Below are 13232 nucleotides of genomic sequence, written 5' to 3'. Positions count from 1 at the left end.
CTCCCTTTAGAAAGAGCCTATATAACTTAGATAATCCTCAAAGTAGCATATCATTTTAGGCAAACTGGGAATGCTGGGAATTAATTAAAGTCAAATTAATAACTTCATTCACAACTAACCTGTTGAGAGAGTGTTTTGTGAAACAGAGGTAGCTGACCAGGTTCCTGAGGTGCACAACAAGCTGGGGTTTTTTAGTTTTAGAAATATTAGGGAAGTGGTACAACAGGGCATCAGCAGTCTAAGTTCAATTTTGATTGACAGAAAGATCAAAGACCACATTCCTACAAATATTTGCCAGACACACACAACTGTAATATCTTCTATAACACAAAATGTCCACATCTGAAAGAGGATACACCATGAATTATGCAGGTGGGATTTATTTTTCCACCCAAGAAAGGGGTAATTTCTTAGCTATTGAGAAAATGAAGGGAAGAGCTGTCAAAATACAGTGTGGAAAGCCACTGTGCTGTAGTGGTGAGAGTGTTGGACTGGGAGCCAGGAGATCCGGGTTCTAGGCTCTACTGGGCCATGGAAGCTCACTGGGTGACTTTGGGCCAGTCACAGACTCTCAGCCCAACCTACCTCACAGGGTTGTTGTGAGGATATAATGGAGAGGAGGTGGATAATGTAAGCCACCTTGGGTTCCATGCAAGAGGAAAAAGGTGGGATATAAATGCAATAAAAATAAATTAAAAATAAAATAAAACACACCCAGGTTATTTTGTGTTCCCTACTAAGAATGAGGAGGATCACAAGAGTACCGACTACCACTGCCCTTTCCCCACTGACCAAAATCTACTTTTAAGTCTAAGGAAGAAATCTCTCTGAACTGCCGAACATGCTTTGCACTGGAGATACAGCCCGCCTTCTCTCATTCCCCAAAACCACTTCACAGAAGTATCTATCTCAGGATGAATATCTCATAACCTGGCAGACACTACCACTAATTAAACCCCCAAAGAGCTAGCAGGTAAATTTTGCTATTGCCAAATATTTCTGATCCTCAGACATAACAATGTTGCCAAGAAAATCTACAAAAATCATTAAATCTAGAAGGAAGGCCTTGTCACTAAAATAAGCATTAAACACAACATTTATATGAAGCATTTTAAATGTCATCCTTCATAGACTGCATTACAGGTTTGCAAAATAGGCTTGTGTGGCAAGAATCATTTCTATTCTAAGAAATAATCTTTGCAACAGCTCCCCTGTTCCATGCTCCAGTTTGTACAGCTGAACGGAAAGAGAGCCAAGAGCTACAACAAAAATAAATTTATACTTTTTAGAGTACAACTTATTGCATGACATTTTTCATACATTAATCTTCAGTAATATTTGTTCTGATTATGTTCTTCAAGCTGCACACGGCACAAGATTAACAAAGTCCTTGACCCTGGATTAAGAGCAAGCACTAAAATAATATGAATATACTGGGAAAATATGAATGCTTTAATTTTTACACAATTTGCTACTTTTACACTATTACTGACTTCCAAGTAGCAGCAGATAAACAAGGAAAAATGAAGGCACATTATTTGAAGAAACTCATTAAATGCTCACTTCCTTGCCCCCTGAGGGAATCCAATAGCCCATGGAAAAATAAATATTATGAAATGGGCCTTAGACAATTTTGACTTCAGGACTTTTGGCCATCTGTAGAAAGATGTATTGAGCTAGCTGCCAGATTATCTTAGTGACCTAATGTACTTTCCCAGGCACAAGATCAAATTGTTCCAAGATGAGCCTACTGAAAACGCGCAATGAGCAGCAGATCGGCTGTTCAACTAGAAAACACAAAAAAATAAGTTGGATCCAAAAGATATTGTTCCACAAGGCATCTTCTGCTTAAAAGACTGATCTGCACCTTAAACTACAGCGTTGTGCAAAAAACTGAAATTATACACAAAGGTGTCCTTCTGCTAGTACAACCTCTTGCACAAGCTGAAGTATGAGAGCTGGTATAGAATCCTTTATAGCACTGCATAAACTCTTGCATAAGTTTTCGCAGAACAGTGCTAGCAGCTGTTTTTCTCCTGCTTGTAGTTCTTTGGATCCAATTCACTGTCACCTAAATTAATTCCTTTCAGTTTTTGGATAATGCAGTAAATTGCAGTTATTATAATTTTAAGGAAGTCCAGTGGTTAGAGAGCTGGATTTTAATATATGGTCCGTCATTCAAAGTCATACCTCAACTATGGACTCACCACATTTCTTGCTGTCTCTCAGCCTCAGTTAAATTAATAATAAACATAAATTATTAAAAGCTATTAAAAAGTTGCAGTAATAAAAATATTAACTGCATAACAAGGCAATGGACTACAAGTGTCCAAATAAGGTCTGAGATGCTAAAAATTATGAGGTTGATGCTGCTTCAGCATGATTTTATTAATTTAAACATCTCTATCCTGTTTTCTCCCTACACTCAAAGCAACATGGCATCTCTATTAATCAAAACATGTCTTCTTTCAAGGATGCAAGGAATCGTCTTATACTGAATCAGAGCATGGGTTTATCTACCACTAGCACTGTTTATCTCAAGACAGGCAATGACTTACTGAGGTCTCAGGGCAAATATTCTTCTCAGTTCTATCCAAGATCGTTTCACCTAGAGATGACAAGGACTGAACTTGGGACCTTCTTTCTTTTATTGCATGTGCTCCAACAATGAGTTATGGCCCTCCCCTTTAAAAATAAAGATTACTAAAATCTTAATTATTTAGCGGAGTAAAATTTCTTAATCTAGGTATGCCAAACTCAAAACTTTAACTTCATGAGCCTCCCCAATGTGAACAAATTCTCTCTCACACAGTGTTAAATGTCGCATCAGCTACAATGCCACATTTGTCTCAAACGGTCCTGCTTTCACATGGAGCCAGAATGCAGTTTGCAGATCCTCCTTCCTCCTCACCCCAAAAGACCCACATACAGTTAGAAGGAAGAAAGGTTTGTACTTAATTAAAGCTTCAGTTGAAAAAGAAAAGCTAATATTTGCTGGGTTTTGCCACAGCAGATCCCACTGCCAAACGACAAGCAGTTTGTCTCTTCAGCAGCAAGAACTACAACAGAACCAACCAACCAACCAACCAACCAAGGTTCAAGGTGCCAACACTGCTCCCTGCACTATATGTATGTCAGTCTTCTAGACTGTAGCCTGCATTTTGGAGAGATTTCCATTGATGACCCGGAGCAGCCTCAAGCAAGATGCTCAAAGAGCTCAACTAAGAGACTCCTATCTAGAAGGGGTCCATTAAATTGCAAAACGCCTGGTAGGCTATGCAAACTCAAATTTGGAGAGGTCTATTTTCTAGCTGATGCAACATTTAAAAATCAGATGAAAGAGAAGATGTGAAAAGAAAAGATCATAACTGCGGATTCATTACCTAGGGAAAGACAAATGCCAATTCAAATGCTAACTAAATTTGATCATGCTTTTAAGAAAATGACCTTCTAACAAACAGACTCTTGCTTAAACAGTTCATAAGTTCCTTAGGAAGAAATTCTGTTATTAGCTTACTCAGGGTAGTATCCAACACTACGTGTGCACCAGTGGGACCCACCACTCGTGCAACAGGTTCTTAACTGGACAGGACAGTGGAGCCCACAGAAGGAAGTCCTGCAGACCCTCTTGATTATTTTAATACACCTCACTGATTCTTAAAATCAGTAGAAAGAATGAGGACATCTCCAAATTGTATTTAAGTTTCTCTTTTAAGGGAATGACTGGCCATGTTTCTGTGTGCCTCAAGACCTGGCCATGAGTAGCAGTATTCATAAGCTCCCATTGTACCCATAAGCTCCCATTTCATTTGCATGAAAGCCACAAAAAATGGCCTTGCCAGCAAGGAGTGAGAATAATGCTTGCACAGCCATTAGACAACTTGACAAAGCAATCCTAACCTTTATACATTTGCAATTTATTAAGGATAGCATAAAGATATCCATGATATCCTGATGAGCAAACTAGCTCAAAGTGGGCTAGATGAAACAATGATCCAGTGGATCCACAGTTGGCTGCAGAATCAGACTCAAAGTGTGCTTATCAATGGGACCTTCTCAAACTTGGGAGAGGTAACAAGTGGGGTACCGCAGGGCTCAGTCCTGGGCCCAGTGCTCTTCAACATTTTTATGAATGACTTGGAGGAGGAGGTGCAGGGAATGCTGATCAAATTTGCAAATGACACAACATTGGGCGGGATAGCTAATACTTTGGAAGACAGAAACAAAATTCAAAGTGATCTGGATAGACTGGAGCGCTGGGCAGAAAACAACAGAATGACATTTAATAGGGATAAATGCCAAGTTCTGCACCTAGGAAAACGAAATCTAATGCACAGTTACAAGATGGGGGATACGTGGCTCAACAACACTACAAGCGAGAAAGATCTTGGAATTGATGTCGATCACAAGCTGAATATGAGCCAACAATGTGATGTGGCTGCAAAAAAGGCCAATGCTATTTTGGGCTGCATTAATAGAAGCATAGCTTCCACATCCCAGGAAGTACTAGTTCCCCTCTACTCAGCACTGGTTAGGCCTCATCTGGAGTACTGTGTCCAGTTCTGGGCACCACACTTTAAGAAGGATGCAGACAAACTGGAGAGGGTTCAGAGGAGGGTAACAAAGATGAACAAAGCCCTATGAAGAGAGACTGAAAGAACTGGGCATGTTTAGCCTTGAGAAGAGAAGACTGAGGGGAGATATGATAGCACTCTTCAAGTACTTGAAAGGTTGTCACAGAGAAGAAGGCCAGGATCTCTTCTTGATCATCCCAGAGTGCAGGACACGGAATCATGGGCTCAAGTTACAGGAAGCCAGATTCCGGCTGAACATCAGGAAAAACTTCCTGACTGTAAGAGCAATACGACAACGGAACCAATTACCTAGGGAGGTGGTGGGCTCTCCCACACTGGAGGCATTCAAGACGAGGCTGGACAGCCATCTGTCAGGAATGCTCTGACTTGGATTCCTGCATTGAGCAGGGTGTTGAACGCGATGGCCTTGTAGGCTCCTTCCAACCCTACTATTCTATGATTCTATAAAGAAAAAATGACTCAAAACTACAAAGTAGGTCAAAAGCTGGTTTAAAAAAGAAAAAGAATGTTAAGCTTCAATAAACTCCCCCATTTCCTCACCTGTTGCATTGCCATTTGCCTGGAATAATTCTGAGCCTTTACCAGGGCTTCTACTGCCCTTTTAGCACGTTGCTGAGGGGCACCTTTGGGGAAGGCTGGAAGCGTCGCAAGCACATTCTCCACAGTAAACTCCGGGCTCAAGGAATTCTCCAGGATTTCCTGAAAAACATTTGGAAAAGTACTAAAAAAAGACCATTGCAAAACATCATTTTAAAAGAGACACTATATTCCTTTCCATGAAACACAAGTGGAAACAGAAAATCCACATGTAAAGTTAATACAGAGAGCTTCAGCTATGGGGCAGTATAGAAATATATTAACTTTAAAATAAAATAACATAACATAACATAACATAACATAAAAATAAATACGTTGTGGGATAGTACTTTTAATCATTGCTTTCTGTTGAAGCTGATAATCACTTAATTTACATATGCTCCTATGGTGCAGTTAAGATGGCTGTCACTATGATCCCCTAGCAATCACATCAAAAGCACTTTAAGAACAGTAGAAGAGATAAGATAGCAGACAACAGCATCCACTGCCACAGTATTTCTAGCAATTCAGTTGCCACCTACTAATTACAATGATGCTCAATGATTATGAAGTTGTGTGGTAAGTAATGCCCAAAGATACATGTTTGAGCTCAGTGTTTTTTGTTTTCATTTTATGGTGTGTGTGTGTGTGTGTGTGTGTCTTTTCTATTTTGAAATTTGACCTGCCATTTGAAATAATCAAGGAGTAATTAAATTGGAGAATTATGTGCCATTAAATACTGATGGTATTCAAAGTATTTCCTTCTAAACATCATATTGTCTATCTTCATATCTGCTAAACAGTATGTATCTACAAACCTTGCAATCAATATTTTCTATACTGAAAGCTGTACAAGGAATGTTAAAATGCAGTGTAGTACAAAAAGGTATAATCACCTATCAGTTTCCTAATAAATTAATTGCTTCTCTGCTTAATTTAAAGTTTATGACTAGACTAAGTCATAGTCTAAGTGCTACAAAGCCTTTTGAAAGTGTACAATTAATAACAGAAGTCAGAAAAAGCTGTAGAGAAAACATTTTCAGCAGGGGATTTAGGCGTCATGAATCAGAGATCAAAACTCCATCAACAATTGAACTGATTATAATTTATTGCGACCTGATTCATGTTTTTTATCTGTGTGATAAAAATAGAAACTACTAGACCTCATGGATGCATATAAAACATACAAGAGAATTAATTTTGCAAAACAACATGTTTTGCAAAAACTAATAAACCCGATACATTATTATGCTATCAATTAGAGACTGAAGAGAAAAGGAAACGGGTATCATCAATCTGAAAGACCGCAGAAGACTTTGTAAATACACAAAAGGAATCTTGGGTGAATTTCTAAAGTATAATAAAACTTTTAAAAAATAAAGCTAGTAGTCCCAGCCAAATGAAAATAAAGGAGAATCTTTTAAAGTCTAATATTCCAAAGACAATAGGGGAAGACCAAAGAGAGCTGGATAGACCTATTCAAACAAACAGGAATATGGTGCTCTTAAATCTTTAAAGAACAAAGCTCTAGTACCAGACCATTTGACTGAAGTTTATTATAAACATTTGTTAAGATACTTGCTGAAAACCATCAATAAGATTTTGGCAAGCAGTAAGCTACCTGAGGTATGTGGCTGAAGCAAAAATCACCATCATTTATAAAGAAGGACATTTATCTTCTTTGGTAACATATCTTTTCTATATTAGCAAAGCGAGTAAATTTTAAAAAAATTATACTCTCCTTTTCAGACTGGTTTCTTATGAAATCCAAGAGTGATGGATACTGTATGAAAGGCCATGCACATGACAGATTTCTTAAGTAAAAAGGAAGAAATGGCTCTGTTTGTCTTTCTCGATACTGAAAAGCTTTTGACAATGTGGAGAGGGTTTATTCGTTTAAGGTTCTGAAATCCATTACAACCTGGATGTCCTTTACATGTCCTTAACAACCTGGATAACACTTATAATACCCCAAAAGCACATGTAATACTAAACAGACAACTATCCATTTTTTTTTATCAAACTAAAAGGTACTAGGCAAAGCTGTCTGTTGTCAGCTGTATTTGTGCAAGCTTTACAGCCATTAGCAATGATAAAATAGTAAAATAAAAGGGTTTGCTATTAAATATATGAATAAAATCAAAATGTACATGGATGATACTGTATTAACAGTTTCTGATCCAAAAGTGTATTAAAATATGTTGGATAAAAGGACATGAGAGGCAAAAGAGCTGAATGTGTTAAATAAGAAAATAATGAAATACTGGAAATAAAAGTATAGAAGAGCAGATAAAGGAAGAAACAAATGGAAGAACACTGTTGAATGTAGCTTCATTTTTTTTACAAAGCACTCTAGTGCAAAGGATAAAACAGCATAGGACATCTTCCACATACGGAAAGCAGCTTTTAATACAATCCTTTTATCATTGTAGCTGTATTAATTTGGTAATGGATTGTATTCACAATCCACAACGATACATGTGTGAAATTGAGCAAGCACTTCTTGGCATCTCTGTATACAGTTAAATAACCATTCATACCCCAAAGAAAAATAACTATTATCAAACCTAAATATAGAATATGGCACAGCCCCAAATCAGCAAGGACTTGAAGTAATAGACAACTAAAAATTTAATACAGAGTGAGGAAATACATAGATATAAAGGTGGTGATAGCCTACAGTAAAATTAAGTTCAAAATAAACTGGTCAAATCCTACATGTTTTTTCAGTTCTTTTAGGCTGTGATATATTTACATCTCTTTAAAACCCAAACTCATATCTGAGAACTATGAGTAGGAGCCAATGGTGGCCTACCACTGGCAACAAGCACTGCCAGTTCTGGTATGCGCACAGCCCCTACCGCTGGCGGCAGCAGTACAGCACGTCTGGGGCAAGCCTCCAAACGACCGGAAATGCTTGTTTCTAGAAGGTGTGCCCTGCCCCTTCCAGAAACTTGCATTTCTGGTCGTTTGGGGGCTTGCCACCAGAAGTGCTATATTGCCACTGCCAGCAGTAGGGGCCTGCCAGATGCACACCAGAGCGGGCGGCACTGGCCACCAGTGGTAGGGCAACATTAGATCCTACCCTATGTTTTCAAAAACAGATAACTGTTAATAGTAAACAGATTTTATCAAATGTTTAATAATATGAATGAAAACTGAAACAAGTAAAAGTTCCTATAGAAAAATGGGCTCAAGATGTTGGAGACAAGGATGTTGTATCCAACGCTTTGAAAGTGGATGTCTGTTCACACAACAGGGATTTCCTGATCCATCTTCCTGCACAAACCAAAACCCTCTCCTGAGAGTCAGAGGACCCTTCAGAAAAGGCCGAGGATGTGTCACAGGGGACTGCAATGGCAGGAGACAGCTTATTGGACCACTTTCCCACTCGCACAAGACACCTCTGTCCAGTTGTCAGAGATTCTCCCCACTCAATGTAGTCCACAACTGGTTAAATTTTGATGTATATTATTGTTTCAATGTCACAAACGCAAAAACATAATGAACTTGGTCTGTTATAAACTTAAATATATAAATTTATGACATCTTGAAATTATAAAATTGGAAAGGAATCCCATAGAGGCAATGAGTCCCTATGCATGGAACCTATTACAATGAAGAGAGAGGGTGAAGAAAGCCAGGGATTCCCTGCACAACACTGTGAGACAAGAGTAAAGTGTAGTTCTCCTGTTCAAGAAGAAGTCCTGTGCTTTCTTCATCCTCTCCAAGGGGAAGCATATTCAAAGGAATAAGGCTGCCACTGTTGCAGGGCAAGGAGGATCAGGAACAGTTCTTCCTTGGGAGAACCAGACTGAGGTTTGCTTCTCAATCCACAACAGCAAACGGAAGATACACAAGCACTTTGTCCTCATCCTCTGTCCTGACAGGTACTTCACTACTGGATACCAACAACTCACCTGAACTTCCAAGAACTCATTGCACATTTCCTTAATACAACTGAAATGCTAGTTTATACTTTGTAGCCTATACTTTAGATTTCTTAGTAGTTTCTATTTTCTTCTCTTACTCATTAAGGCTTTCTGCTGAAACTAAAAGGGAATGAGCATCATCTTTCATCATATTGTTAGTTTTCAGGAATGTAGCTAACCAGATGAAAGTCTAAGATCTCAAGTAGGGGAAAAGGCAACCAGTATTTATGCCAAGGCAAAATAGAGAAAAATCAATGGGAGGAAGTCACTAAGATTCTGGGCAACTTCTTCCGTTCACTTTTGGGCTTATATTCTCTCTATTTAGTCCCGCTTATTGTGCAGAGAAAAGCTTTCGCAAAATGCGAGATCCCATTTATTTTTACCAACATGCTACTGGCTGGCAGCATGAAGCTACTTATAAGTGCTCATGTTATACAGAAGCATAATGCTAAAATTATACAAGATATCATGCTTTCCCTATGCACCTTTCTGAATGGTAAGTAACATGGTGCAGGGATGAGATGACAATCATTGTGACAACTGTGAAACTCCGTCTGTAATAATGTACTGCTTCTGGGCCTCTCATGGGCATCTGGTTGACCACTATGCTAACAGAGTGCTGGACAAGATCCAGCATGATCCAACATGGTTCTTAGGTTCTTATGTTATGTTCTTAATAAGAATAACCATTTCATTTATTCATCACAATACAAAACACAGGAGAAGGTTCCGATGTACTCAGAGCATGAAATGCAGCCAACTTGGAGTGCTGAGAATTTATATAAAGCAGTAGCATTGCACAAGCGATGAACTGGGAGCCTCAGTTCAGTGTTGCTCCATCTCCCCTCATCAACAACACTTTAAAGTTCAAGGCACTTTATAGTATTTATCTCACAACAACTTTATGAAGACAGCTAGCATTAACATTTATTTTAAAAGATAAAGCACTGGTGCTGATCGATCATCCCCTGCAAGTTGATGCCAAGCATGTCCATGGTTGAACAGGAATGTGAACACAGGCCTCCCATTTCCAAACCAAAAATACTGCCCATTGAATTATATTGGGTCACAAATACACTGGCACTATAAATTGGTTTTAATTTGTATGCTTCATCAAAGCATTAAAAATCACCACTTAAGCAGGAAAGTCTCTACAAGCCATTAATATGGCAAGCTACTGCCATCTACAGACCAAAGTAAATAGCATTTCCATCATGGAAAGCAACCACATCTGCTGTTTTGATCTGTAGGTGGCAGCAACCTGCATGTTCTTTAACATTTTTATTTATTTCATATTTTAAGCTTTAAGTTAGAGATCTGCTTCCACTACAAATTCAGATTTAATGTTACTAATGTTTTATTTTAACAGTTCATTTTGACTTTCATGTCGATGCTATATTATTACCCAATCTAAACATGATGCTGTATGTTGTGCCAGTGAGTACTCTATTACACTTGATTAAAGCAGGAACAATGGAATCTGCTATTCAGAGTGACCTTGACAACCTTACCAACAGAACTTAGGTATTTAAATTTGCTTTGGCATTGTTATTCTGATGGGGCAATATATCGCTGCCTCTTGTAGTATTGTATTGTCTGACTTTTAGCCACTAATGTTAATCAGCACCCTTATGAAATAAAATAGAAGCAGAAGAGTTAATGCCCTGGAATTTCTCTTGTTATTCTAAAGTTATTTATAAATTGTCTATTCCAGCACAGTTTTTGATTAAGCTCCAAAGCAAAATAAGTAAAATTGGTTGAAATACTAATCTGTCAATACATAACAGCAATCAGTACATGTGTGCATTACAACAATGCAATTATACACAAACACAAAAGGCATACAGCTGTTATCAGTGGGAAATTGCACAATGATCAATTGAGCCTATGTTATGCAACCTTAAGGATCAGCCAATGGATTTAAGGTTCATGTACAAATAATCAAACTGATCCATCAAACATATATATCCATTTTCTAATTCGAGTCATTAAACTCAGGGGATATTTGGATTTAAATATGCATATATAGGAAAATCTTAACTTTAAACCTTTCTTATTTTGGACTCGTGTAGGAGTCAGATGCTTGTTCTCTCTAACAGCAGATATCTGTTTTAATCTGTTTATACCTTTCAAAGCTATCTTTAAAAAAAAGAAACCAACATATATTCCTGTAGATTTGGAAGATAAAAAAAATGTGCTTGCTTGAGAGTAAAATAAAACCAGTATTCTTTCCTGAAGGCCAATAACAAGATGGGACCCCACATCCATGCTAAGCAGAGTAATAACTTCCAGAAAGGAGGGAGACTGACCAAATATTATCTTATGTAACAGTTATCATGTTAAAATACTCATGCTGCTTTTGATAGTTACACATGATATATTACTTCCTTGAATGTGAAAACACAATTCTTTTATGTATTATCTAAGGCAAAATTGCTTCTGGAAGTGTGCAGCAGTACTTGCCACCACAATGAATTTCTATTCATTATTGTTGAGGCTGGAGCTCCTGAGAAGGCATTAATGGAAAAACTGCTAGAAATCCATGTCTACCTGGCTTAAGAAACCAACACAATGTCATTGTTTCCTTACTGTCCCAAAGCCTATGTTGTAAAAAGGGAGAGCTTCATTTATTGAAACCCAAGGCATCCTTGCAGATTCCATTTCAGTTATTGCCAGTGTTTTCCCAGGCAGTCATAAAGAATGAAGCCAAAATCTGGATGTTCAGACAGATATGGGAGCCAACTAAGCCCAGAGCTCCTTAACTATGAAGCTATCGTGCTATTTTGCAGGCTCAATAGCTATTAAGGAGGATGCAGACACGCATCTACCAAAGTTATTAGAAAAAAAAACTGTTCAAGCCAGGGACCAAGGAGCTCAATAAAAGATAAAAGTAGGAAAGGGCAGGAGCTTGGTCAGTGTCTGGGCACTTTCACACAGTCCTATGGATAGAACCTGTTAATTTCACAATGGCTATGGTGTTTCTGCTTTGACAATTAAGTACTTACATACACAAATGCACTCCTTGCTCTCTGTCAAGGCCTCCTTGGAGGCCTCTCTCAGTCTAATCCAGTAGCTAAGTCCAGACACAGACAAAGGGATTCCTTTCAAAGCTTTATTCTTCTTTTACAACTTAACAACTCTACTGTTTGCAACTAGATCTGAGCAGCACAGTACCTATGCCCTAAGTTGGAACAGTTGGTCCCCGTTTGAAAGGGAATTACTGGCAGACCCTTGAACTTAAGGACTAGGGAGAGTCCCTCCCCTTTTCCCTTGGATCCTCTGGGCGCAGCCGTTGTTTGCACGCCAACCGGGCACTACGCCTCCTTTCTGCGCCCTCCATTTGGTGCCGCTCTCTGCGTCGGCATCGCACATCCACCAAGACTACTTCCCGCGCTCGGTCACTCCCTGGACTGCTATCTAATCTAGGAATGCTGGTGGGAGGAATCTCCGTCAGCTGTGGGCCCTGGGAAAGAGGAGTGTGCTCCTCTCCCAGAAGCAACTGCTCTTCCTCAGAATCAGAACTACTCTGGGATTCTATGGGCTCAGTGTCCACCCTGACACTCTCTCTCTACAATAGTTCACACACAAAAATAAGTTAAAAGCGAGGCATGAGAGAATGCAAGCGACAATCCCGAGTGCCAACTCTGATGCCTGGAGAGCTCCTTTCCTTATGGACCACAAACCAGAAATGAGGATACTAGACACAGATCTTGTATCACTTGTGAAAGCCAGAATTATATAGCTGTGAAATTTCAGCACAGTGCTGACAGGAAATGAAAAATACAGAGAAGGGTGGCTTTTTTCCCTTCTCTTACAACACAACTTAGCTGAAGCAGGAGTCATGGAGAGACAATGGAAGATAACAGGGTTTACTGGCCCTAGGAATGAACAAACAAGGTGACAGGAACACTTACTTTTGTGGAACAAATTTAGCATATAGTTTTCTTTAAACATTTATGAAATATTATCACATCTAAGTGGTTTGTCTAGTGGTTCTGCTGTGATGCATTATAAATACTTCCGTGTTTCTGATATTCTTATTTCAGACTTGGTGAGATGATTCATGCAGCTGAAGAATTACCAAGTAGTGTTCAGACAACCCTCCCTGAGGAATGAAAAAAGGTTTTGA

General features: G+C 38.8%; 1 protein-coding gene across 4 annotated transcripts in view; it reads right to left on the bottom strand.

The window, feature by feature from the left end:
- Positions 1-13232, bottom strand: part of LOC146352312 (uncharacterized) — a 109426-nt gene that overhangs the window by 27782 nt on the left and 68412 nt on the right. For all 4 annotated transcript variants that reach the window (XM_084833791.1, XM_084833792.1, XM_084833789.1 and 1 more), the window contains one exon: positions 5136-5294. In XM_084833791.1, coding sequence (XP_084689917.1) covers positions 5136-5294 — 159 coding nt within the window. The remainder of the gene's footprint in view (positions 1-5135; positions 5295-13232) is intronic.

This window comes from Heloderma suspectum, chromosome 2 (genome assembly GCF_057233095.1).
Source record: "Heloderma suspectum isolate Gila_16-S chromosome 2, 16-S_ref, whole genome shotgun sequence".
NCBI classification, from domain to species: Eukaryota; Metazoa; Chordata; class Lepidosauria; order Squamata; family Helodermatidae; genus Heloderma; species Heloderma suspectum.
This window is presented reverse-complemented; position numbering and strand designations above follow the sequence as displayed.